Raw genomic sequence first — 25,466 nt, forward strand, 5'->3', positions numbered from 1 at the left:
TGGGAGCAGGGCTGTGGGGCCAAGCGGGGCCTGGGGTGGAGCCAGGCAAGGCCAGGTTCGCAGCCTCCAAGAAAGCTCCTTGAAGGGCCTGCAACCCTGGCCATTTGCCAGGAACACCACGAGGCCTCTCCCGGGACCCCGTGCCCACTTGGCCCTGCCCATCCACCCCTCCCAACGAGGGTCCCTGGGGCGCCCAGGCTCCAGGCAAGGCTTCTTCGGCCCACAGACCTTTGCTCCATTTCTCCCCCTCCCCCCAGACTTCTCCAGGAACTGGGTAAAGGGCTGCAGGAATGAGGCCTGCGTCCTGGCCAGTGGGCCCGGCCAGGGACCCTGGGATTTGAGCAGTTGACAGCATGAGGACTGAGATGACCCCAGCCATCCTGCTCCCACCCCCTTCCTGCTGTGGGGCCCTTGGCCCTGAGGCCTCAGCAGCTGTCAGCAGGGAAGGGTGACAGGAGGGCCAGAGGTGACTCCAGCCCGTCCCTTCTCCCCCTGCTTGGACCAGGCCCAGAATTCTTACCAGCTGTTGTCAGCAGCTGCTGAGCTTTGTTCCAGAGCCAGCACTGGGTACCCCCTCCCTCTCGAGGGACATCTTCCCACCATCGTTCATAGCCACCCCCTGGGGAGGGGTTGGGGCTAATATGGGGGACATGGTCACATCCCTGAGTTCCTTTGATTCCACTAACAACACGAAGAAGTAGGAATCAATGCCGCCGTTTTTATGGAAAAGAAAACAGATCCAGAGAGGCCAAGTGACTTGCTTGAAATCACACAGCTACTGAGTGGCTGAATCTAGGCTCCTGGCTCCCGGCTCAGTGTCCACCCCACCGCCTTTCTTCAGAGTGTGTTGTGCAGGATGTTAGAGACTTTGAGGTTCCTGTCACCTTGGCCACTTAGTAGTTTTGGGACCCCGGGCAACCTTTTTTTTTAAGATTTATTTATTTAAGTAATCTCTACACCCAACACGGGGCTCGAACTCACGACCCTGAGATCCCAAGTTGCACACTCCAACAACGAGCCAGCCAGGTGCCCTTCCAGGCAAACTCCTTAACCACTTGAAGTGGAACTCTCATGTTCTTGCTTATAAAATAAGAATAGGACCTACCTCTTGGGGTTGTTGAGCAAATTACATGAGAGAATCAATGTTAGGTACTTAGCCGAAGTCCTGGAGTGTTCTAAGGACCCAAAATGAGATCTGGCAATGTTATCCTCAGCGAGTATTAGCCACCTATGCACCCAGCACAGTGGCTGCCTCTATGGGGGTTATAGACACAGTCCACAAATACTTATGTCGGGCAATAAATATTTATTTGGTACCTACTGTGTGCCAGCTGCTAGGAAAAGAGCAGTGACAATATAAACAAAATCCCTGTCCCTGCTTACATTCTATCCCACGTGGTGGCTGGGGAGACACAGCTTCATCTTAACCACAGAAGCCGCCAAGCACTTGTACATACACTGCTGTATTATCCCCGTTTTCAGATGAGAAAATGGGCTGAGACCAGTGGCGGAGCAGATCCCAGGATCCAGCTCTCCCGAGGGTCTTGGGCAGTGGCCCTGAGGGCTTCCTAGAGGAGGCGGCCCTCGTGCTGCGGCCCTCAGGGCCTCAAGGCCTGGCAGGAAGGTTGGGATGCAGCTACCACAGTCTGGGCAGCAACAATTTCAGGAAGGTCTTGCCTAGGTCAAGGCCTCTTGTTCCCCAGGGAAGAGGCCCAGCCAGAGCTTTAAATACCCCATGCAGCCCAGAATAGCCCCCATTGTCTTGGCCTGCAGCTGGGGGACCGTGGAGGATGCTGAGGGGAGGCTGATCCTGGGGCAGTAGGACGGCTTCCCTATATGGTAGGGCTGGTGTTTCTGGGAAGACTTTTCTATTTGGCTCCTGCAAGAGAGCCTGCCTGTGGGAAGGGTGGAGCGCTGCCTGGTTCTGCGTGAGCAACGTGCTGGCTGGAGGGGGAGCTCCGTGGGTGGGGGACTCCCAGGGAGGGCTGTGTGCCTGAGTGAAGGTGCTCCTTTGTGCGCCAGGGTTGTGTGTGCATTGGCCCACTGGGCCCTCCACTGTGGGTAGGCCTAGCCATGTCCCCTGCCCAGGGCCTCCTGGCACCCTCTGGTGCTCTGGCTATTTTGGGCACTGGTTGTGTTCAGGTTTGGGGAGGGATGGATAATCCTGCTCAGGGCCAAGGATGCTGGGGGCACACTCTGGACGGCCATCCCAGTCTCCTGGATCTTTGCTGTCTGTAGCCTCTGCCCCTGACTTCAGGCTCAAGGGGTCATGGTCAGTGGACCCCTATGGGATGCCAGCCCCACTGGCAAGGGCAAAGAAGAGTGCCAGACCAACCTTGCCCTTGGGACATTCCCTGCTCTCAGTATCAGGAATAATTGTGCTTCCTCTAAGCAACGGGTTTATTTTGACCTCACTGGGACACGGAGTCCAGGGACTGGTCAGGTTTCCTTCCTCCCATTGGCCACTGGAAAGCTCAGAGCCAAATGAATGGTTGCTTTCCCAAACCTCCAGAATTCAGCACGTACTCTATCTACTCACCGCACTCCAGACTGTCGGTCTGCTTTTGTGAGCTTCTCCTACGTATGTTTAGTTCATTCTCTCCTGCCGTTCTGGGTGCATCTTTGTAAGCTGCTTTGAGCTTTTCTGGAAGAGGGTGGCTGGGGAAGTATAAATAGATGGTGATGATGGTGACCCCATGCTGGGCAGTCCCCTGAGCCCCATCCTTAAGGCTTGATTCTCACTTTGTGATTCCCTCTGTGACAAGCCCCACCTTCTTTGCTGGTGGAAGTCATAGCCTAGAATTCTAGAAACCTAAGGTTTCAGGATGTCAGTGTCCTAAAATGTCAAAGCCAGAAGGAAGCTTTGGGATCATTTAAGTTGAGAGCTTTCAAACTTACTGAGCAGCGAAACCCTTATGCCAATCAAAATAATAGTATTTTGGTTAAATCCTGCAATATTTTGATAAATAACAGCAAACACAGGACATTCACCATGTGCTAGAGCTATTTGTAGTATTTTACATCTTTACCTAATCCTTACAACAGTCCCATGAGTTAGATACTATTAATATGAACTATCATACCCATTTTACAGATGAGGAACTGAGAGGCACAGGGGGTTAAAGTGACCTGCTCTCAGCTAACCAGGGGCTGCACCGGATGTATTATACAGGTCATCATATAAAATGGAGAAGGGAGGATTTGTTTTCACTGAAGCAAGTACTTGGGAGAGGGGCTCTCTATCAGTCCCCCCACCCCCTCACCCACTTTCTAAAGTGGCCCTCAAGGCTGCTGAGACCAGGCTGGAAAGCAGTGATCCTGGCCTACTTCATCATTTGACAGAGGGAACTTGAGGCCTGGAGAGGGGAAGGGGCTCGCCCCAGACAGAGGGGTGAGCCAGAAGCCCTTTCGCAGTCCCTCCTGGCCCACTTTGTCACATGGAAGAGCACCAGCAGCTGAACTTCCCCATAGAACACTCAGCTCGCCGCCTCTCGTGGGCGGAGGGACCCTCTGACCTTCTGCATGGTCCTAGGGGGCCAGAAGTGACCAGGCACGGGGCCACCCTCTGTGTGTCCCCTCCGACAGGACTCCTCTCCTGAGAGGGCAAGCTGATGGCCAGGGACGAAAGGGACAGCTTCTGTCTGGCTTTTTTCAGACTCTGACTGTGTTTCTCCCTGAGGAGAGAACATACCCCTCCTGTTGCCTGGCCTGCATTTCCTCGGTTAGTCCTTTATTGCATGGGGCCTTGGGGTTTTCTGTCTTCAAGAGCTCCCTTTTCAAAACCTCTGACGGTGGTGGTGGTGGTGGGCTGTATCTTAGATCCAGAGCCTCACTGAAGGAGAGCTGGCTGGCAGCTAGCCGAGGGAAAGGGGTCGGTTTGGTGTGGGTGCTCCCAATACGTGCTCTGTGGAACCCTAGTCCCTCCCATGAGGGTTCCAAGTTAAGCAAGTTTGGGAAACAGTAAATAGTTGCCCCCTTCCCTCACCATGGTGCTCAGGACACTGAGGACTTAGGGAACCAGCTCAGCTTTGTGTAACCAGCCTTTCCCAGATGTGTTTGTCTGCAGGGCCCCCCCCGCCGTGTCCCGAGTTACTGTGCCTTGGAATGGACATTAGTCATGAGGAAAGGGGACAGGGGCACTTCAAAAGGAAGGGGCCCTTCCTTTTATTTCCAGCTCTGTTGCCTCCCGCCACCCCCCCTCCCCCCCCACAGGCCTGTCTTCAGTCATGGGCTCGGCCCTGCTGGCCCCTTCCTCCCCCTCCGGGAAGCAGATGAGGAAAGCCCTGGGGGCCAGGGGGAGCTGGCCTCCTTGGCCGCAAAGAGCGGCCGTTCCAGCCTGTTTTTTCCTGTTGCTGATACCCACGGGAGCAAGCAGAGTAGAGTCACCGAGGCCCGGTGGCCTGGCTGCCTGGGGCAAGGCCCTCAAGCTGGAGCCGTGGCCCTGCTCGCCTCTGAGACCCCCACCCACTCCCTCGGATGCTGGTCTGGGCAGGGAGCAGGTCTCTGCTCAGTGACCAAGGGCAGCATCTTGTCCCATCAGAAATGGGCCCCCTGGCTGGAAAGCCTGAGGCGTCAGAGATGACAGGAGGAAGGCTCGCATGGTAGAGTTCCTGGTTGGGAACCAGGGAGGGGTCTGGCTCCCAGTCTTGGCTCTTCTAGCTCTGTGACTCGGGGCAAGCTGTCTTTCTGAGACTCAGTCTCTTCATTTATAAACTCCGTCCATTCATTAACTTAAAAAGTGTTATCGAGCAGCTACTCTGTGCCAGGTAATTGGAGGTACTGGGGATATGGACAAAGTCACTGCCTTTGTGGAGCTGATGTTCCAGTGGGGGTGACAGATGATAAACAGATAAACATGTAAACCCGTGTAGAATGTAGGTGGTGAGATGCTGTGAAGCAGGGCAAGGGAAGTGACAGAGAGCTGACTAATAGATTCTGGACCTGGGATGTGGTCTGCATCTCTGTAAAGGTGACATTTGAGCAGAAACAAGAAGAAGAGGAGGAGTGGGCACATCTGGGGGTGGTATCCCAGGTAGAGGATGCAGCAAGTGCAAAGGCCCTGAGGTGGGAGAGAGAGGTGTGTTTGAAAACTATTGAGGTAAGTGTGGCAGAGAATGGGGAGAGCACAGCAGGAGATGAGGTTGGAGAGGTGTGTGTAGGTGCGTGTGTGTGTGTGTTTGTGTGTGTGTGTGTGTGTGTCTGTAGGCAGGTCACACAGGACCTGGTTACCCATGATAAATGTGTTTCTTCTCATCCTTTGGTGAATCAAGAGTAATGGAGAGGCCTAACCCAGTAGGTTCAGGAGGTGGTCCTTGTTGTACATGGTGTCTCATTTCAACAAAAATTTGTGGACCCTTCCCCCCCACATCCTCCCGTAAGCCTGGCACCGTGCTAGGGGCTTCATTCTTGAAATCTGTGGGCATCTCTCTGGATGCCCAGAGAGAATGGGCTGGCGCAATAGGTTGCTGGGGCCTTGAAGGCCCACAGACACCCCAGCACTCCCAGGCAGCAGGGCCTCCTGGGTGCCAGAGAATCTGAGAACCACACCGGGCTGCAGGCAGGAGGCAGGCATGTGAACACCGCCGGCATTGTTGGCACCGGGGGTGCTTGGCAGATAATGTTCAAGCCCTGGGGACCTTCTTGCTGGGCGGCCCAGCCTGGAAGGTATTCCCACTTGCCCGCCCCCCACCACCACCACTTTGGCGTCACCTGGCGCTCGGGTGGGGCGGGGTCATTTCCCAGTGACTTCCTGCTGCTTCCCTCTAGGCTGGCAGGCGGCTCAGTCAATGCCAGGGGAGGCCCATTCTTGGGGTGTCTCTGGGGCAGGAGGAGAGTGCAGGGACTCTGGGGGGACCGAGGGACTTGGGCTCTGTGACTAGCACCATGACACCAGTGTAGTCAAGGGACACTGCTCTTTTTGTGGAAAAGCCTGCTCGGGGCTGGTCCTTTGACCGTGCCGTGCACTTTCCCACCTCTGGGCCTAGGCCCGTTACCTTCCTTCTGCCTGGTGCACACACTCTGCCCCTTCTCCACCCTACTTAGGTGAGACCATCTTTCAGATCCAGCCGAATTGTCCTTTCCCCTGGGAAACCTCCCCCAAACTCCCACCTGCCTCGGTCAGTGAGGGGACCCTCCCCTGGGCCCTCCCAGCCCCCTGTCCTTCCTCTGTAGCGCCCTCTCTGCACTGTGTCCTCCCTCGGTGTAATGGTGTGTCTGCCTTAGGAACACAGAGCTCTGTGTCTCTTTACTTCCCAGTTTTATCCCCAGGCCCCAGCACATAGTAGGTGCCCGAGAAATAAAGGTCAAAGCGACTTGAATTGAACCTTATAGGGCAAGTTGGATTGATTATCCTTTTTTTTTTTTACGGGGGAGGAAGCTGAGGCTGCCCAGCTAGGATAAGTGGCCAAGGCGGCCTGGAATCTGGGTTGTCCGAGCAGCATCTGCCCTCTGCTCCACTGGCTGCGTCTCCAAGACTCATAAGGTGCTCTTGCTTGGGCCGTGGTGGTGGCAGCCCCGTTCAGGCACAACCCCAGCTCCGTGCAGAGGGACCTTGAAGGCAGAGACCGTGTCAGGTCCACCTGGGAAAGGGCCAGGCAGAGTTCTCTGGCCACACTTCGGAGAGCAGGTCCCCCATCATTCCACTTGCCTCTCCCAGCAGCCCTGGGCGGGAGGGAAACCAGGCAGGGCGTTCTGGTACCTGTCTCACCCCCAGGAGCCTGAGTGTGGAGGGAGTATTGGCCGTTTCGGCGAGCGTGGTATCCAGACCCCCTTTTCCCTTGGGACCAAGTGATGTGGCCTCCGTTTTAGTGATGGGGAACTGAGGCAGCTCGAGCAAGTCCTTACTTTCTCTTTCTGAACTTCACTTTCTGCTTCTGTCAGAAGGGCTAATTCCCACCTCGGGGCTGTTGGGCAGGTTCACCGGTTCATTCATTCGCTCTGTCTGTGTCAGCAGATGTTAATTGAGCACCTGGTATGTGTCTTCTGTCTTGAAGATGCAGCAGTGATAAAAACAGATGAGCATCTGCCCTCCTGCTCCTTCCGTTCACATCAACACAGATAGCTGGTGTGGAAGCCTGGTGCGTTGAGTGGGTACTCACTGCAGTGTGCGCTAAAAGGGAAGGGTGTCGAGGGGCTTGTCCAAGGCCACATGGTGAGTTTGGGGCAGAGCTGGGACGAGAGACCCCAGAGCTCCGCACTCCCATTCCCTTGTTCTTTGTTGAAGGCCCTGACTGGCCCTCCGGGCCCTTCCGCGGCCCTGGCCAAAATGCAGGCTTTGCAGGTCCCGGGCCTTGGGGTCGGAAGCCGGGGCTTGCTAGGTGCTGTGCCCCCAAGCCAGCAGAGTACAGAAGAGGGGGCCCTGCTTTCACACTGGATTCCTGCTGCCTTAGCTGTGTGACCTTGGGTAGGTGACTTCACCTCTCTGAGCTTCTTTTCTTATCTGTAAGCTGGGCACGGTGGGCGGTGGGGGAAGAGCCAGTATCTGCTGTGGGTTTGCACGACAGAAGCCCTGTGAAAACCTTATCTTGGCACCTGCGCCCAGGGAGGGCTTGCTGTGCCTCCTGCCATTCTCCTTATTCAGGGGCTGGTGGTTCTTCCCGGGCAACGGGCTGGTGAAGGCCCTGCACCTTGGGAGCCTGAGTGTGGGAAGCTGGCAGGCCTCCCGAGTGGCACGGGCAGGGTAGGCATGCCAGAAGAGGCTGTGGCCACCTCCTTTCCGGCCCGGCGCCCCTCTTGGCCTGCCAGGGGATTAAAGGCCTTTTGGCCTTTGTGTCGGGCTCACCCGCCCCTGGCAGTTTGCACAACAAAGTGCTGCCCTGACAGATTCCTTCCCCTTTGCCGTCTGCTGCCCATAGACAGGGCACTGGGCAGTCCGGGGGTGGGGCAGGGCACCTTGACCCTGTATCTGGGGCCGGGGCTGTCACAGAGCCAGGGAGCACTTGTGGGGTGATCTGGGAGCCTGGATCGTGGCAGAGGGGAGGGGGAGCTTCTCCAGGTGTGTGTCCTTCCCTGAAAATCCGGGGGCCCTGGATGGGGGGAAGGGACACTGAGGCAGAGCCTGTGTTGGCAGGTGGGCAGGCAGGGGCTTGCTTGTCCCCCGCCCCCGCACAGTCTCTGGATTTCGACGGGGTGAGCTCACTCCAGCCCAGATGCCTGGAGCCTTGCCCTGGGCAGGCAGCTGCAGCCCCCCTGGGGACTGCGGTGCTCAGACCTTCCCGCCCAGCTGCGGGGGTAGTAGTGGGCTGAGCCCAGGCCTGGGCCATGGGGAGGGGGCGATGGGCAGGCTGCCCAAGTCAAATGTGAATAATGTCTCTGGAGCAGCCCAAAGTCCCCCTGTCATGCCAGAGTCCGCCTCAGAGCCGGCAGATAACTTGAGTTTCGGCCCCAAGCTGTGTCGTCACCCCCTGACCTGGGTGCCACCCCGCCAGCCAGCCCAGAGCTTAGGCGGCAGAGTCAGACCCTTCCCTTCACCCCAGACCTGGAGGCCGACCCCGGGCCTGAGCCCATGCCCTGCACTGCCTTGCATCACCTCTTGTCCATACCCACCCTCACCTCTACTCTGTGCCCCCTGCATGGTACTAATTCTAACACTTACTGAGCACTTACTGTATACAGGGCATCAAGCCGAGCGCCTTGCATTGCCTTCAATTTCATTTACACGGTGATCCTCTGTGAGCCTCCGTTTGCTCATCTGCCAAATGGAAATAATGATGCATCTGAAACCCTGGGAGTCAGAGGTGCTTTGGAATTCAGAAGTTTCCAGATAGAAGAAAGGTTACGTAGAACACGTGAGAACACTCAGCGGAGTCTGGGGCAACGCCCCATAATGAAACGCAGTAATATTGCTGGGGCAAAAGCTACAACTCCTCACCCCTGAGTGGAGTAAATAGGATGTTAATAGCTTCCTGTCAGTTCAGGTCAGGACTTGGCACCAAACGAGCTTGTTATAAACTCATTTTTAAAAAAGTAAACGCTCTGAGTTTTCAGAGCTCTTTGGATTTCCCTTACTACACACAAGGGATAATGCCCAGCAGTGCTGGCCCTGCCCCGGTTGCTGCGAGGATTCATCGAGGTGGTCCATGCGGTGCTGAGGATGGGGCCCGGCCAGGGAGAGCCCTCGATGGAGTTGGCCCGCTCCTGTCATCTCCTCCCTGGGCCGCCACCTCCCTTGATTTTAGCAGCACCAGAAACTCTTATCTGCACACGTACCCTTTGCAAGGCTCACAACCCTCACTTAAGAACTCTTAAAAACCCCAGACCCCATATCCTGTATCTGTAACAGCACCTCCCCCCTCACCCCAGATCTTCTCTACCTTCTGTGCCCCTCTCTAATGGCTCCACCTTTCTCCTCCATGCTGAGTTCTTCCCATCTAGCCTTAGCTCTGTCCACATCCTCAGGCCAGGAGAGGAGGGTCCAGCCTCTGTCCCTTGTCCCAAAGGGTCTTGTAGGACTTGGACCTGGAGACTCATGTGCACCCTCATCCCCACCAGGAAGGCCTGGACACAGCCCAGCCTCCCGGAGCTGTCTCCCAGAAGTTCCCCACCTGTCTGGTGTCCCTCCTGTCTAGGTCCCCCCCTGCCCCCCGCCTGTCTGGTGGGGGGCCCCCGTGCCCACACCCCTGCTCCAAGCAATTGTTCCCAGCACACTAGAACAGTCCTTTGGCCTTGGCTTGTATGAGTCAGCTGCTTCCACTTCCCCCACCAGGAACCTGCCAGGTCTGGAAAATCCCCCTCTCTGTTTGGCTCCTTCCTCTCTGGCCCAGGGCTGCCTTCTGGACCCCTCCTCTCCGGCCCGCCATCCGGCTCCATTGCCTGCCTGAGTACTGGGTTCCTCTGGGAGGAAGCTGGGCTTTCTCATCACCGGAGATGGGCTGCAGGGCAGGAAACCTGGGTTCTATTTCTGCCTTTGACCTCGGAGCCACCAATGGCCCTCCTTGGGACGTTAGGCACACATTGCATAGGCTTGGGTGGCTGACAGCTCAGGCGTCCTGTGGGCCACCCTGGGAGCCGGTTGGGTTGGGGATGGGACCTGGCCAGGAGGACCTGTGGGCCATCCTGGGAGCCGGTTGGGTTGGGGATGGGACCTGGCCAGGACGACCTGTGGGCCACCCTGGGAGCCGGTTGGGTTGGGGATGGGAACTGGCCAGCCCTGGTTGTCCTGGCCCTGCCCCCTGCTTAGGCCTCAAAGCCAGCCTGGAGGCCCAGCCTCAGCCCTGCCTCTTTCCTGGTCAGCAGATGCAGAACCCGGAGGTCCTGGGTCTGTCCTGGCTCTGCCTGCCACTCACCTGGGCAAGTTACGTGGGGAAACAAGGTGCTACTCCCTCCTCTGTGAAAGGGGGCCTTTCACACCTGCTCAGCCACCTCAGGGGTCATTGTCAAGGTCCAATGACACTGAGATTGAGGAAATGATCTGTAGACTGTGAAACAGCACTGTGACTGAAAGGTTTTGTGGAGAGACTCTCAGTGACCTCAGTCAGTTCCGGCTCAGTGGCAAAAGCTTAAACATTGGAACCAAACCACCAGAGGTCAAATCCCAGCTCTCGCCCACCTGCTAGATCTTCAAGCAGATGACCTGACTGCTCCATGTCCCCATCCCTACAGTGGGCTGTTTAACACCTATAACCTGGGTTAACATTTATAAAAATCCTTAAAGGAGTGCCTGGTGTGTAGTAAGTGCTCAATAAATGTTAGCTCTTTCTGTTCCCAAGTAGACCCCAGACTTTCCAGATCTGAATCCAAGTTCCCTTCTATGGTCAAGTCTCAGGCTCCTTTGGGCTCTTTCTGGTCTGGCTTCTTCTCTCCTCCCAGATGTGAAATACAGCTGCTAGAACGTTTTGATCTTCAGCTTTTCACAAATGAAGTCTCTGCTCTTGCAGGGTTGGCGCTCACTACAGGCCCTGATCAGACCCCAGAGCCTCGGGCCCTGGGGTGGGGGCTGCAAGCAAGGGCACGCTGGCATGTGGAAGGGCCCATTCCCTGGAGTCCCTGGGGTGAGAGGTCTTCGATCCGGGCCCAACATACCCTGGATTCTCTCACTCCTCTCACTGCAGATGTGTGTTCCTGACATTTTTTCCAAGTCGAATCTCACTTTGCTATTTCCTGTCTGGTCCCAACACCGCCCACCCCCCCCACCCCCACACCCCAGCTCCAGGCCTGGGAGAAGCTCTGGACCTTGCTCACCACCAGAGTTTTCCTTTCCAGACAGCAGTGTCTAGGGGATGCTGGGCATCTCTGTGCCCCATGCATGTCCCCCATGGCCTGGCTTGCATGGAGGGTGTGTGTGGCAATGACAAAGAGGGAGAGCCCTCCCCAGGTGGGAAGGATCCAGGCCTGCCACTCTAACCTCTTCTGCCCAGTGTCGGTGCCCCATGCCAGTCTTAGCCTCATACTTCCCTTAGGCCAGTCAGGGCCTGCTCTGAAGCCCCCCTCCCCCACAGTGGGAATATTGCCCTCTACCTGCAGCCAAGGGAAGGAGGGAGAACCCCTCATGGGGATTGATCTTGTGGTTCTTAGCCAGTGAGTTAGAGTTCTCTGCATACACGCCACTCCATTCCTCCCACCTGGATGAGAAGGGGCCCCGGAATCTATTTCTCACCAGCTCCTAAAGGTTCTATAGTTCATTCCTGGGTACAGACCCTGTGGGCATGGCCCAGAAGTCCACTGGTCACCTAGGAGAGGGATGGGCATTTGTCCAGAGAGAGGGTGGGGAAGGAAAAGGAACAGGAGGAGGGGTTTGCCCCTGCATTGGAGGGGAAGGGGCTTTAGGCCATGGCAGGGGGTAAGTCGTGAGCAATGCAGACCTTGCACAAGGCTTGGTAGCACTGCAGACACAAAGGTGATGAAATGGCACCCAGTCCTTGTCCCCGAGTTGCTGCCAGCCTAGGAAGGGAGATTGCATATAGACCGCTTGGGGGCAGGTGGTACCTCCAAAGCAAGTCAGGTTCAGCAAGCAGCTAGAATTAGTAGGTGATGACATTTTTGCCATTCACTCCATTCATTCATTCATTCATTCATTCATTCAAGTAGTTATTGAACATGGGGTCCCTTCCTTCAGGATGCTGCCATTCCAGTGGAGAGTGGAGATACAGGTGATTAGAGTGTGAGCCCAGGAGCGCCCAGAATCCAGCCTGGGCACAGAGAGGACTGTGAAGGCCAAGTGTCAGGACAAAGTCTCCCAAAGGAGATTATCTTTCTTTTTTTAATTTTTATTTCATCTTATTTTATTTGAGACTTTTCTTTTTAGTCATCTTTCTTGAGGTGCAAATTACATACAATAAAATGTACCCATTTTGGGGCACCTGGGTGGCTCAGTTGGTTAAGCGACTGCCTTCGGCTCAGGTCATGATCCTGGAGTCCTGGGATCGAGTCCCGCATCGGGCTCCCTGCTCAGCAGGGAGTCTGCTTCTCCCTCTGACCCTCCTCCCTCTCATGCTCTCTGTCTCTCATTGTCTCTCTCGCAAATAAATAAATAAAATCTTAAAAAAAAAAAAATGTACCCATTTTAAGGGTACAGTTCAATCACGAGATGTATATAGCCAGGGAACTGTCACTCCAAAAGGTTCCCTTGTGTCCCTGCCCGGTCAGCATGCCCCACCCCTGGTCCCAGCCAACTAGCGACATTTCTGTCACTGAGGTTAGACCTTTCCCCCCTAGAGTTGCATCTCAGTGAGGTCACACAGTATGTCGCCTTCTGTGTCCAGTGTCCTTCACTCATCACGTGTGATTGAGCTTCAGCCGTGTTGCTGTGAATGTCAATAATTCTTTCCTTTTTCTTACCGAGCCGTTAGAGGAGGTGACGATTAGCTGAATTTTGGAGGGTGACTTAGTTAGCCAGATAAACAAAGGGAGGAAGGGCATTCCGCGGAGGGACTAGCGCGAGAAAAGGCCAGAGGCTGCAGGGACGTGGGCTGGGCGAAGTCTGGGGGGGGGGGGGGGGGGGTGAAGGGAAGGAGAGAGACTGGCAGACTCATTGTTTTTCTTCTCCTCCTTGGGCCTCTTTCCTGCTGCCATCACCTTGTCTAGCCAGTGAGGGCTGGGTCTGGTTTTCAAAAGTGAGACCATTTCCTTCTGGCTGGGCTGGGCTCCCCAGGGAGGGCCAAGGCCAGGGCAGGGCCTGAGACACTCGCGCCAGGTTATCTGGGACTGGATGTGCATTACGGGGCCACGGCACATCCATGCACGCTGGTGCTTGGGGGCTCTGGGGTTCTCTTGGGCTCCCCCGGGCTTGTGTTTTCCTCCACGTTATCTGATAAAACTCCTTTGGAAACATCTTGATCTTGTCTGAGGGGCAAGAGGTGTTCACTGCCCCTACCCCGACCTGAGAAAGGCAGGTGTGAGGGCCGCTGGGGGCCCCTCTGCTCTGGCCTGTGGGGCGCGGGGTCTCAGCAGGCCCTCTGTGGCACAGGAGCCTGGAGTAGAACTTGTGCTAGGCTCAGCATCAGCCTGAGGTCACACAGAGTTGACACCACGCCTGTCCAGCTGCTGGGCCCCACCCCCGCGGCTGGGTGCACAGATGAGCTTGTCAGTGTGGCCACGAGCGCCGGAGCGAGTTGTCCAACATGGCTGGAATGTGTTTCCTGTGGCTTGGAGCTTTGGAGGCCAAGGACTGAGGCCGAAAGAGGGGGCCAAGATGGCCTGGTGGGAAGCTGTCATTAGAGATAGCAGCTTCGGTGGACTCACCCTTGATTTCTGTCTCTGTCCCCTATCCATCCTGACCCTGGTCATCCTTCTTTGCTGGCCCAGGTCACCTTTTACCTGCCCGTGGCCCCCTGTCTACCACCTCGTGTCCTGGATGACCCTTGCCTTCCCCGAAGAAAAACGAGTCAGTCGTCACTTACCAAAGTGATTTTAATTTTACTGTCTGGTTCTTTGAGGGTTCATTCAGACTCAGTGAATTTGCAGGGTTGGGCTCTGAGGCCTCCCGGGGCAAATGGGGCTTTGGGGAAACAGAGTCAAAAATAGCAGTTCAGCCCCAGCCTGACTCTCTTAGCCAAACCACGTCTGACTTAAGCACTCCAGGGCTTTGTGGGGGGGCACTCCGGGTCCCCCTTGAAGTGAGGGGTGGGGGTCCTGGGCTTGGCGGGGGCTAGAGAAGGTGACCTTTGGCTGTGTGATCTTCCACAGGTGGTCCACGGGCTGCAAGCGTATGATGGCTTGTCTCTGCCCGAAGATGCCGAGACAGTCACAGCGGGCCGGGCTGGCTGGAGGTACTCAGACCTCTCTGACGACGAGGACTTGCTGGCTGACGAGGCCTCTGGAGGTGAGCAGAGGGTTCTGGTGCAGGGAGTGGAAGAGGCAAGGGGGTGGAGGTGGGGTTCTTCCCGCTGGTCCTTAAAGAGGCCCCCGGAAGCTGGCCCAAGGGGGTGCCTCCAGAGATGGGCATCCTAAGCCCTGGTCCCAGTGACCCCCAGATGCTCCGCTTACAACCTATGTGACCCTGGGATGGTGGCTGCTCGGCACAGCACAGGGTGATGAGGACCAACGGGGAGGTGGTGGACAAGGCATGGTAGAGGACAGTTACCACCCCTTTCTACACCCACTCCTGGCCTCACCTGGCGGCCAGTGTGACTGGGCCCCTCCCACCGGCATGGGCAGACAGTCAAGTCCCCAGAGTGTGCGGCCTTGGTCCACACCCTCTCTGATGGAGGCTTCTGAGTGGACTTTTCCCGGCCAGCCTCCCTAGGCATGGGGAAGAGGCGACAGTTCTCGGCTTTCGTGACCTGGCCCACTATGTGCCAGGTGCCCCAAACTGCTCCCGACACCCAGTAGGTACTCAACAAATACTCAACAATACATCTCTCTTCTGCTTGCAGATGGCCTGGGGAGCGGGGACCTGGGCAGCGGGGACTTTCAGATGGGTAAGTTGCTGAGGGCAGAGGTCCCCTCCTGCCCCCTTGCAGAAGTCCCAGGGCAGGTTTTCCCCACCACAGAGGTCCCATCTCGGGGGCTGAGGGCCTCAAGGGCTCCATGGCCTGCCATGCGGATGGTCTCATGCTTGCCGAGTGACAGTCATGTGGCCTGATTGGCAGGTCCCTGCGAGGTAGGGGAGGGCTGGGCTCTGTGGCTGTCTGTGCCCCAGGGATGAGGCTTAGGGCTGCAGGCAGAAAGTGCCCACTTGTAATAGGTACTGAAAGCCAGACACTCCGCATTCAAAGCAAAATTCTCATCTGCCAGCTCCACTGTGGAGTCCTTCCCTAGATCCCTTTTTGGGGGTGCAGAGCCGGGGACCCCAGGCAGGGGTAGCCAGGTAGGGGTGCTCTCTGGCATAGGACATTTGGGCAGGCCAACTGAGCGGGCAGGGGGTGGAAATAGCCTCACCCTGGACCCGGGAGGGACCCTGCATTTACTTTGGGTCACCTGCTGGGAAGCCAGGGGTTCCTGGGTTGGAGAAGAGGGCTGGGCTTTGTGGAGAGAAGAGAATCAGGCCTCCATCAGCTGCTCAGGCTGCCAGCACTCAGTGCACAGTGGAACTGGGGCCAGGCCAGCGCTGGACCTCAGAGTCACTGCTTCTTCCCACCCCAGGATTCTGGGTAGAGACGGAACTACTGGGTAACAAAGCCCAGCAGCTCTGTGTGGTTCCTGCTGCCTCCTCTGGAAGCCAGCGCTGAGCACTCTGTGGTCAGGGCCAAGGGTGGAGCTCAGCTCAGGCGGATGACTAGGCGGCCGCACTGCATCCAGTGCCTCCCACCGTGGTGGGCCTGCGCCTCTCCAGGGATGGGGTCACCTCCCTTTGACTGGTGCATCGGGGGCATCCGCATGCCAGAGGGTGGTGTCCTACCTGGGCAAGTGTAGACAGGAGGGTTGGCCCCTACATGTCCCGGTCCTGACTGTGACCTCCCAGCCCCTGGGACTCAGATCCTGCCTGAAGCTTTTCCCCATGTAGGTCTTTCCAGGCCTGCGGGACGCCTGGGAGCTGCCTCTTGCTAAACCAGGCCTGTCTGCTGAGGCCCTGGTCCTGTCCCTACTGTCCATTTGGAAACGTCTGTGGCCCCTCCCCCCGGGGCTGTCGACCGCGGCAGCTCTGCCTTCTCTGAGGGGCCCTTGCCAGCCCACCTCCCCGTGAGATGCAGCTGTGAGGGCAGGAGGGGTCAGAGGTGGGGGAAGGGACGGGGAATGGGGAGCAGCAGCTGGGCAGGGCCTGCTAGGAGGGCAGAGGCCTGCGCTTGTGAGTGGGGCCTATCCGTGGGAAGACACAGGGCCTCAGACCCTCCAGGCCTGGCCCTGGCACCAGCCCTCTGCCCTTGGGGCAGGTCCAGGCAGCTGGGCTGAGTCTGAGGCCTGGAGGCAGCAAGTGTGTCTCTCATTCCCAGGGTCTCCTTGCCTGAGAGCAGTGCCCACCCCATGCTGGGAAGCAAGGGCCATCCTGACCAAGATGGGGCCACGCCGGCCATGCCCCTTGCCTGGGCTCTGGCCCAGCCCCCCACCCTGGAGCCTAGCCCCTGAAATGATGCCGCCCTCCCCTCAGGCAGGGCTGTGGCTTCCGCAGCCTCTGCCCCTTCCCGGTCCCACGACCCCCACCTTCTGTGTGCTGGTACCCCAACCTGGCAGACAGCCCCTGGCTCTGACTCCCCATCTCTGGGCCCCCCACCCATCTCCCCTCCCCCAGTTTCTTCCCATCTCTCACCTGTCTGGCCTGCTCTGACACCCGTCTCTGTCTCTTCCTCCCTTCCTCCCCTGCCTTGGGCTGTCTCCTCCTCTTTGTCTCATCTGTGCGTCATCCTTCTGTCTCCTTCTCTGTCTTTCACCGTCTCTCTCTTTCCCTCTCTCCCTTCCTCCTGTGTCTTGAACCTTGCTCTCATTCTTCTCCTGCTTGCTCTCTGTGCCTCTGTCATTTCCTCCTGTCTGTTTCTGTCTCTTCACATCTCCATCTCTCTCTCTGGGCCCCTCTACCTCACTTGCTGTCCGTCCTGGCCACTCTCTCTGCGGCTCTACTCTGCAGGCCGCAGGCTGCCCTCCTGTGGCTGGTGAGGCGTGTCCTCCCAGTAAGTGAGGCCAGGCGGCCTGGGGGCTCTCTCTGCCTCCCTCCCCGTTCCCTCTCCCCCACCTCCCTGCCTTGTCCTTTCTCCCTCTCCCCTTCCTCCCCAGCCTCTACTTTGTCATACACAAGGCTCCAAGGCACTTTCTTTTTGGGTCTGGGGGCTGGCCGGCCCCTGCTCAGGACATAGCTAGGCCCCATCTAAACACAGTGGGCGGGGCCCCTGGCGTTCCCCCACCCCAGGCGCTGCTTGGGCAGATATGAGTGCAGCAACCCCTCGGAGAACAAGGCCCTAGGGGCTGCAGGCAACTTGTACCCACCTCAAGACTGGCTGTTGCTGGGCCCACCCAAGGGACCCAGGGCCTCCTGGGGCTGGGGCTCCAGGGTCTGGGTGTGTGGCGGAGGAGTTCTTCAGCAGGGAGTTGGTGGGATAGTCTGCTTCGGGGCAGGGGGTGGTCACGAGCGTGTTCCCCACCCCCACCTGGGTGCAAGCAGCTCCCGGCCTCCTGCCCCTCCAGCCTTTGGCTCCAAGTGAGCTGTCTGGATAGGGTCAAGATGAGGGCCAGGAGGGAAAGCGCTGGCCAGGGTAGGCACCCAGAGAGCACACCCACCTCAGGCAGCTTCACTCTCTTACAACACCCTCAGCTCTGGGGGCTGGTTTCTGGAACAGACAGGGCTTTAACTTATGCCCCAACCCTCAGGTACTGGCCGCGGGGAGGCAGGTCAGGATGGAAGAGGGAGGTTACTCGCCCTGACCTACCCCTGGTCTGGGAACTTGCCCTGACCTACCCCTGGTCTGGGAGGAGGCAGGGGTGGGGTCAGCCTGGAGGGTCCGAGCCCTTCCCAGGGCCTAGGAAAAAGGGGCTTTGTGGAGCCCCGGCCCCCTCCCCCAGGAGGGGGCACATTCCTGGGCAGAGGCCCCGGCCTCCTCGCCCGCGCTGGGCCATGGGGCTGAGGCCAGGGGCTGGGGTGGGGGATTCTCAATGGGCCTCTGTGCCTGCTCACAAGGGGCCTCTGTGGCCGAGCTCACGGCCTCCACGCTCCGGCCCGCAGAGCGCCACCCACCCGACCCCCGGGAGCCCAGCCCAGCGCGGTCCCTGCGTTTCAGAGTCGACAGGGGTGCTGTCACAAGCACCCTCTCTCCGTGTAGGAGTCCACTCCTGCCCCATCCCAACACCCCAGGGCTTGCCTAGCCCAGGCCACAGACGGAGGGGGTCCTTGCTCGGGGGCGTGTGCCCCTGTGGGCCTGACCAAGTGAAGCGGCAGGGGGACGGGCCTTGTAGTTGGGCCCAGCTGATCCTGCTCCCTGCCCTACCAGCCTCGCCCTGTCACTGGTCACCTCTCTGAGCCCACTTCCTCCTCCAGGACTTTGCAGCTGCTCTTCCCACTGCCCGGAATACTCTTCTCCCAGATTCTTCTCCATGGCTCACTCTCTCCCTTCAAGGATCCCCTTTGAGGAGGGTCCTTCCCTGGCCACCCTGGGAGTGTAGCAACCTACTACCCCAGCACACCCTCTCCCCCAGCCCTGGTTCTTTCCCCAGAGGCCATATATTTCTTGCTCTTGTCTCCTTTCTCCTCCCACTAGAAAGCGATCTCTATAGGGACAGGAATGGTCATTTGTGGAGTTGACGGCCGGACTCTCTGCCCTGAGAACACCACCAACCACGTAGTAGGCCCTCAATATAGATTTGTTCAAGGAATAAATGCCTCTCTCAGATGAAAGGTGGTAAAACCAAATCCATCCCTCTGGTTTGTTGTAAAGACCAGAGACGATGATTACAGCTAACCCAGGCAGACCCTAGTACGCACCCGGCGCTGTTATAAGAACTTTACGTTTCTGAACTTAACCCTTACAAGAACCCTCTGCGGTGGGCACTTCTATTACCCCTACTCTGCACATGAGGACACCGAGGCGCATCGTCGGTGGTTAAGTGTGCTACACGAGGTCACAGGGCTGTAAGTGGCCATTTTGCTCCAGCAGCTAAGCTTTTTTATTTTTTTTATTATTTTTTTTTTATTTATTTTTATTTTTTAAAGATTTTATTTATTTGCAAGAGAGAATGAGAGACAGCATGAGAGGGAGGAGGGTCAAGAGGGAGAAGCAGACCCCCTGCCAAACAGGGAGCCTGATGCGGGACTCGATCCAGGGATTCCAGGATCATGACCTGAGCCGAAGGCAGTCGCTTAACCAACTGAGTCACCCAGGCGCCCCAACTAAGCTTTTTTATTAAGCTACACGGCCTCTCGTATAGGAAGAGCTCACGTTGTATGGCACCTACTATGTGCCAGGGTCTGTCCTAAGCACTTATACATATTTAAACACTTATAACTCATTAACTTGGCATTTATAATTAACACCTAAATTCGTGAATGTTATAAGATTTAATGCCTAAAAAATCTTGTACATAGTAGGGGCTCAAGAAACTCTGTGTGTGTGTGTGTGTGTGTACATGCTGGTCTATGTGTACTGTAAGCATACGATACAGACTGATTCAGCATCTACTACGTGCCGGGCTCTGTTCTAAGCACCGTGCGTGTGTGCTTGCACGTGCGTATGTATGTGTGTGACTCATTCGCAGCTCATGTTAACTCGTATTTTCTTTTTAATTTTATTATGTTATGTTAGTCACCATACATCATTGGTTTTTTGTTTTTTTTTTAAAGATTTTATTTATTTATCTGACAGAGAGACAGCGAGAGAGGGAACACAAGCCGGGGGAGCGGGAGAGGGAGGAGCAGGCTTCCCACGGAGCAGGGAGCCCGATGCGGGGCTCCATCCCAGGACCCTGGGATCATGACCTGAGCCGAAGGCAGACGCTTAACGACTGAGCCACCCAGGCACCCCTACGTCATTGGTTTTTGATGTGGTGATCCACGATCCATTGTTTTCATATAACACCCAGTGCTCCACGCAGTACATGCCCTCCTTAATACCCATCACCGGGCTAACCAATCCCCCCCCGCAAAACCTTGTTTGTTTCTCAGAGTCCATAGTCTCTCATGGTTCATCTCTCCCTCCAATTCCACCCCCCCCCATTTTTCCCTTCATTCTTCTAATGTCCTCCATGCTATTCCTTATGTTCCACAAATAAGTGAAACCATATGATAATTGACTTTCTCTGCTTGACTTATTTCACTTAGCATAATCTTCTCCAGTCCCATCCATGTTGATGTAAAAGTTGGGTATTCATCCTTTCTGATGGCTGTTAACTCGTATTTTTAACTGCTACATGAACTCATGAACACTATGTTTAGTGTGTATAAAACATTATACAGGGACTCCTGGGTGGCTCAGTCGGTTAAGCGTCTGCCTTCGGCTCAGGTCATGATCTCAAGGTCCTGGGATCGAGTCCCGCATCAGGCTCTCTGCTCCGCAGGGAGTCTGCTTCTCCCTCTCCCTCTCCCTCTGTGCTTTCCCTCTCTCTCTCTCTCTCTCCCTCTCTCTCAAATAAATAAATAAATAAATAAATCTTTAAAAAAACAACAACCGGGGCACCTGGGTGGCTCAATCATTAAGCCTCTGCCTTCGGCTCAGGTCATGATCCCAGGGTCCTGGGATCGAGCCCCACGTCCGGTTCCCCGCTCAGCGGGAAGCCTGCTTCTCCCTCTCCCACTCCCCCTGCTTGTGTTCCCTCTCTCACTATGTCTCTGTCATATAAATAAATAAAATCTTTAAAAAAAATAAAAAACAACCACCACAAAATGTTATACATATCACATATATGTAGTAGGTGCTTAGGAAGCAGTTGTATGTGTATGCCCCCACCAGTCTGCTATGAATTTATTCAGCCATCACTTCTTGGGCACCAGCCATGTGCCAAGCACTACACTGGTTCTGGGGATGCAGGGGTGAATGAGATCCGGGGTTGCTCTCCTCTTCAGGTTCACCGTCCGGCGGGAGAGAAAGAGGACACCAGCTCCTGATTTCTAGCACTTGCCCTGTGCCAGGTGCCGCATCTAAGTGCTTGGGGAGATGGTGTGTGCAAACATGATGTCATTTATTCCCTCCAGCCCCCCATAATTAATCTCCTCGTTAGACCGAGGTGGAAACAGAAGCTGGAAGAGGTAAAGTCAGTGCCTGCGGTGTGGCTGACCTCAGAAGCCATGGTTTTCACCATGATACCCTACAGTCTGTGTGTAACCGGGCAGGATCTATGCGGTGCAGAGTGGAAGCTGCTCTGATGGGGGGACCCCAGGGGCTGGCGGATCCAGAGGAGGGGTCTCTAACCCAGCGAGGGTTGAGGAAGGAGGGCAGGTCAGGTGGTCTTCTTAGAGAAGGTGATGGCTGAGTGGAGCCCTGAGGGATAACTAGAACCAGCCAGGGAAGAGTGGGGAAGCATTTCTAGGTCATCCATGGCTTATCCCTGTACCAGCCTCTTCTGGAAGCCAGCTCTTCTTGTCCAACTTCCTCTGGGCCGCTGCGGTGGCGGGGGGGGGGGGGCCTCTTCTGCACCATCGCTTAGCTTCCGGGTCAGGCTACATCCCTGATGGTTGAAGCCCCTCACTGGAGGGTGGGGGCTCGGCTTTGACCCTGGGCAGGCCTGCCAGGGCCACTGCAACTACAGGCAGTGCTGGACATGGCTGTGGGCACACAGGTGTCAGCCTGGGCAGGAGGCCGCTAGAGATCATCCCTGAATTTCTTCCCACTGACCCAGCTGCCTGAGGCCACCGCCTACCAGGCCGGTGACACCCCACTCCTCTCTGCAGTTTATTTCCGGGCCCTGGTAAACTTCACCCGCTCCATCCACTACAGCCCTCAGCTGGAGGATGCAGGCTCCGAGGAGTTCCGGGAGGTGTCCGAGGCGGTGGTAGACACGGTGAGGTGAAGGGGGAGGGGCTCGGGAGCTCCCCGAGTATGGGAGGCGGGACGGGGATGAGGGAAGGTATCTGGAGGCTGACGGTGCTGTGTCACTCACCAGCTCGAGTCAGAGTACTTGAAGATTCCTGGAGACCAGGTTGTCAGTGTGGTGTTCATCAAGTGAGAAGGGTCCCCTGGGGGCCGGTGAGGGACGGCTGGGGGGGAGGGGGGTGACAAGGAGGGGAAGTAAGAGAACCCAAATGGAGTGGATCTCTGTTGGTGGAAGTTCACAAATTTGGGGAGACAGCTTAGACTTTAAATTGCCCCACTCGGGTCCGGATTGTCCAGGAACAGGGAAAGAGGAGATCAGGCCTGAGCTTCAGGCAGGGGGCCCGAGGGAGGAGCTGAGGCTGCAGGCATCGACCTCACCCTGCTCCCCTGCCCCCCTGCCCCATCCCCAGGGAGCTGGACGGGTGGGTCTTTGTGGAGCTGGACGTGGGCTCGGAAGGGAATGCGGACGGGGCTCAGATTCAAGAGGTGCTGAGCAAGGTCATTTCTAGCGGCTCCGTTGCCTCCTACATCACCTCTCCCCAGGGCTTCCAGTTCCGTCGCCTGGGTACAGGTAAGCCCATCCTGGGACCTGGGGCACTTCTTCATTTCTCAGACTCATGTGGGTCCCCTTCCAGGGTCCCCACCATGGGCTCTTCTAGCGTGGGGCGTGTACACCACTAGGGACAGGGAGCTCACTACCCCGTGAGTCTGCTCCATCAATCTCTATGCAGCCCTGTCTTGGCTTGAGTGTAATCTGTTACCTCAAACATGTGTCCAATTAGACCCAATTTCTGCTCTCCCTCCCTCTCTCGAGACCTCTATATGCTGACAGTAGGTGATAATTCCCTTCTGCATACAGTACTTTCAGATCCAAACACTTTTGCATTTAATAATAACCAACAAATGTTTATTGAATGCTGACTATATGCTAGGCACTCCGGAAGGCCCTTATATCCAGCCTCCCATTCAGCCTTCATCATTCCTATGAAGTAGCTATTCCTCCTGTTTTAGAGATTGGGGGACTGAGGCCCAGAAAGGACACGTGGCTTGTCCCAATTCACATAGGCAGCCAGAACTGACACCAAAGCCCATGTCTGTACCAGTCTTGATGAGAGGAGATGAGAAGATGAGAAACTGAGGCTCAGAGAGGTCAAGAAACCGGCCTCCAGTCACACAGCTATCAGATACAAAGGCCTGGCCTTCGCTCTCGGTCAGCCCGGGTTTCTTTGCACGGCACCCTGTCTTCTGCTTTGACTCCAAGGCCAGGCAGGCCCCATTCATTCCCCACAGGCTCTGCTTCTCGGCTCCGACTCCATCCCTGTCTCTCCCCCAGGAAAGCTCCAACATATCACCATCCCTGACTCAGGGAAACCCAGCACTGAACACACTCTCGCCCTACTGTGGTGTAGCCCAGTTAGAAAAAAAACAGTGAAACCATCACCTCTCTCATTCTGCACATAAAACCCCAATGAATGCACCTAAAGATCAACGGTGCCCTCTTGGCATTCCCCAGCCCCAGATCTGAAGATTGCTGGGTGCCCAGCCCTCTCCTCCCCACTTTTTAGGGAGCCTCCCTGGCTAGGGATGGTAGGATAGGCCTGGCTCAGCCCCGCAGCCCACAGCTCCCAAGCCCCGGAGGGGCCTTGCTGATCACACCTTCCTTTCCAGCACAGACACCCCCGCCCCCTCCGGCCGCCGTGGCGGCCGCAGTGACACCAGGTGAGAGTGTAGGCCCAGCCGGGTACTTGAACGAGTTCCTGGATGGAGGGGAAGGAAGGATGAGGGCGAGATGGCTGGGCAGAGCCCACAAGCCACCCCTTCTGCCTTTCCCCTCACCCTCCCTGGGCCAGCTTGCGGCCTGCATGTGTGGAATGTGGTGGTTGCATGCGTGTGGCTTGTTAACTGTGTGTGGAGTTTCTGGAAGGGATGGATGAGGCCACTGCCACACGGCCCATGCCCCGTTTCCTCTGCCTCGCTGAGTCTGCCAGAAACCAAGTAGCCAGACACAGGGCACCAAAGCCTGCTCCCAGCCACGCAGTGCCTGTGCTGCCCACACACTCCACCCCGCCCCCCTGCCCCTGCCCCTCTGACCCCCTTCTGCCCCCACAGTGCCCCAGGTCTCGAGAGTCTGCACCGAGGCCGAGTTTGCCTGCCACAGCCACAACGAGTGCATAGCCCTGGAGTATCGCTGTGACCGGAGGCCTGACTGCAGGGACATGTCTGATGAGCTCAATTGTGGTGAGGGGCCATCCGGGGCCACAAGTGACCTGCAGACACCAGGCAGGGCCAGGGCGCACCTGGGCCCCCAAGTCCACCGGGAGCTGTGAGGGTTTGGTGCCGGCAGGGGGCTCTGAGGGACGTGGGCAGGGATACGGGAAGGGCGGGGGCAGCCTGTGTGGCAGGGAGGTACAGGGAGGGCCGGCAGAGTGTGGGGGCGAGGGGTGAGGAGCCACGCGCCGCCACCCTGTGCCAACACCAGGAGGGCTCTGTCCACAGAGGAGCCGGTCCCAGAGCTCAGCTCCATACCCCCCGCTCTGGTGGAGACACCACCCTTACCACCCCAGCCGGAGGCGACCACCCCGCAGCAGCTCCCAGGCATGCCCACCCCCCAGCTTCTGGCCCCCAGCCCAGGCCGGCCTCTGCCCTGTGGGCCTCACGAGGCCACCTGCCACAGCGGACACTGCATCCCCAAAGACTACATCTGTGACGGGCAAGAGGACTGCAAGGATGGCAGCGATGAGCTGGACTGCGGTGAGGCCCGGCAGGATGGAGGTGGGAGGGGAGGCGCGGGGGACAGGGGTGTGGCCGGGGGAGGGCCTCTGGGTGAACCTGGCCCGGTCCCCCAGGCCCCACCCCGCCCTGTGAGCCCAATGAGTTCCCCTGTGGGAACGGGCACTGCGCTCTCAAGCTGTGGCACTGTGATGGGGACTTTGACTGTGAGGACCGCACCGACGAGGCCGACTGCCGTGAGTGTGCCACCCCTCCCCGCCCGCCCTGGCCCAGGCCCCCTGCCCCAGCCTTGCCCGTAAGACCGTCTGCTCTCCCTGGCCGAGCGCTGGGGACAGACCTGAAGGTTCCTCTCTCTCTGCCCCTGGTGGTGAGGGCTCTTGGCTCTGAGATGAACTTTGCAGGAATCCGTGTGGCCAGACTGCCTGAGGCTAATGTCTCCTTGTTTCTTTTCTGTACTTTGTTACCATAGATCTTCTCTGTGTTATTTAGGCTTGGGTAAAGGTCAGACAAGTGGCCGAGAGGGCTTGATAGCCCGGTGTCCCCTAACAATGGGACCGTTGGTGTATGTGGGAGTCAAAACCTGTCCCTGGGCGCCTGGGTGGCTCAGTTGGTTAAGTGACTGCCTTCAGCTCAGGTCATGATCCTGGAGTCCCGGGATCAAGTCCCGCATCGGGCTCCCTGCTCAGCGGGGAGTCTTCTTCTCCCTCTGACCCTCCCCCCTCTCATGTGCTTTCTCTCATTCTCTCTCTCAAATAAATAAATAAAATCTTTAAAAAAAAAACCTGTCCCTGACGGGTGTAGGGCCTCTTCACATAGAGCTAGTTCTGAGTTTTTTGGACATCCATCTGCCAGCTCTTCCTCATCTCCCCATTCCGTCGTCCATTGGTATATCTGTCCATCCATCCATTCATTCAC

General features: G+C 57.0%; 1 protein-coding gene across 2 annotated transcripts in view; it reads left to right on the top strand.

Moving 5' to 3' along the window:
• HSPG2 (heparan sulfate proteoglycan 2) overlaps positions 1-25,466 on the top strand; it is a 99,617-nt gene that overhangs the window by 19,091 nt on the left and 55,060 nt on the right. Inside the window, exons 2-10 of one of the 2 annotated variants that reach the window (XM_035019565.1) lie at positions 14,122-14,257; positions 14,811-14,855; positions 21,680-21,789; positions 21,892-21,950; positions 22,232-22,392; positions 23,490-23,540; positions 23,931-24,059; positions 24,318-24,572; positions 24,668-24,787. In XM_035019565.1, coding sequence (XP_034875456.1) covers positions 14,122-14,257; positions 14,811-14,855; positions 21,680-21,789; positions 21,892-21,950; positions 22,232-22,392; positions 23,490-23,540; positions 23,931-24,059; positions 24,318-24,572; positions 24,668-24,787 — 1,066 coding nt within the window. Of the gene's footprint in view, positions 1-13,774; positions 13,820-14,121; positions 14,258-14,810; positions 14,856-21,679; positions 21,790-21,891; positions 21,951-22,231; positions 22,393-23,489; positions 23,541-23,930; positions 24,060-24,317; positions 24,573-24,667; positions 24,788-25,466 lie in introns of those variants that run through there. The other variant, XM_035019564.1, reaches the window with a different exon arrangement.

The sequence above is a fragment of the Mirounga leonina genome, unplaced genomic scaffold (assembly GCF_011800145.1).
Source record: "Mirounga leonina isolate KUSES-001 unplaced genomic scaffold, KU_Mleo_1.0 Mir_173, whole genome shotgun sequence".
NCBI classification, from domain to species: domain Eukaryota; kingdom Metazoa; phylum Chordata; class Mammalia; order Carnivora; family Phocidae; genus Mirounga; species Mirounga leonina.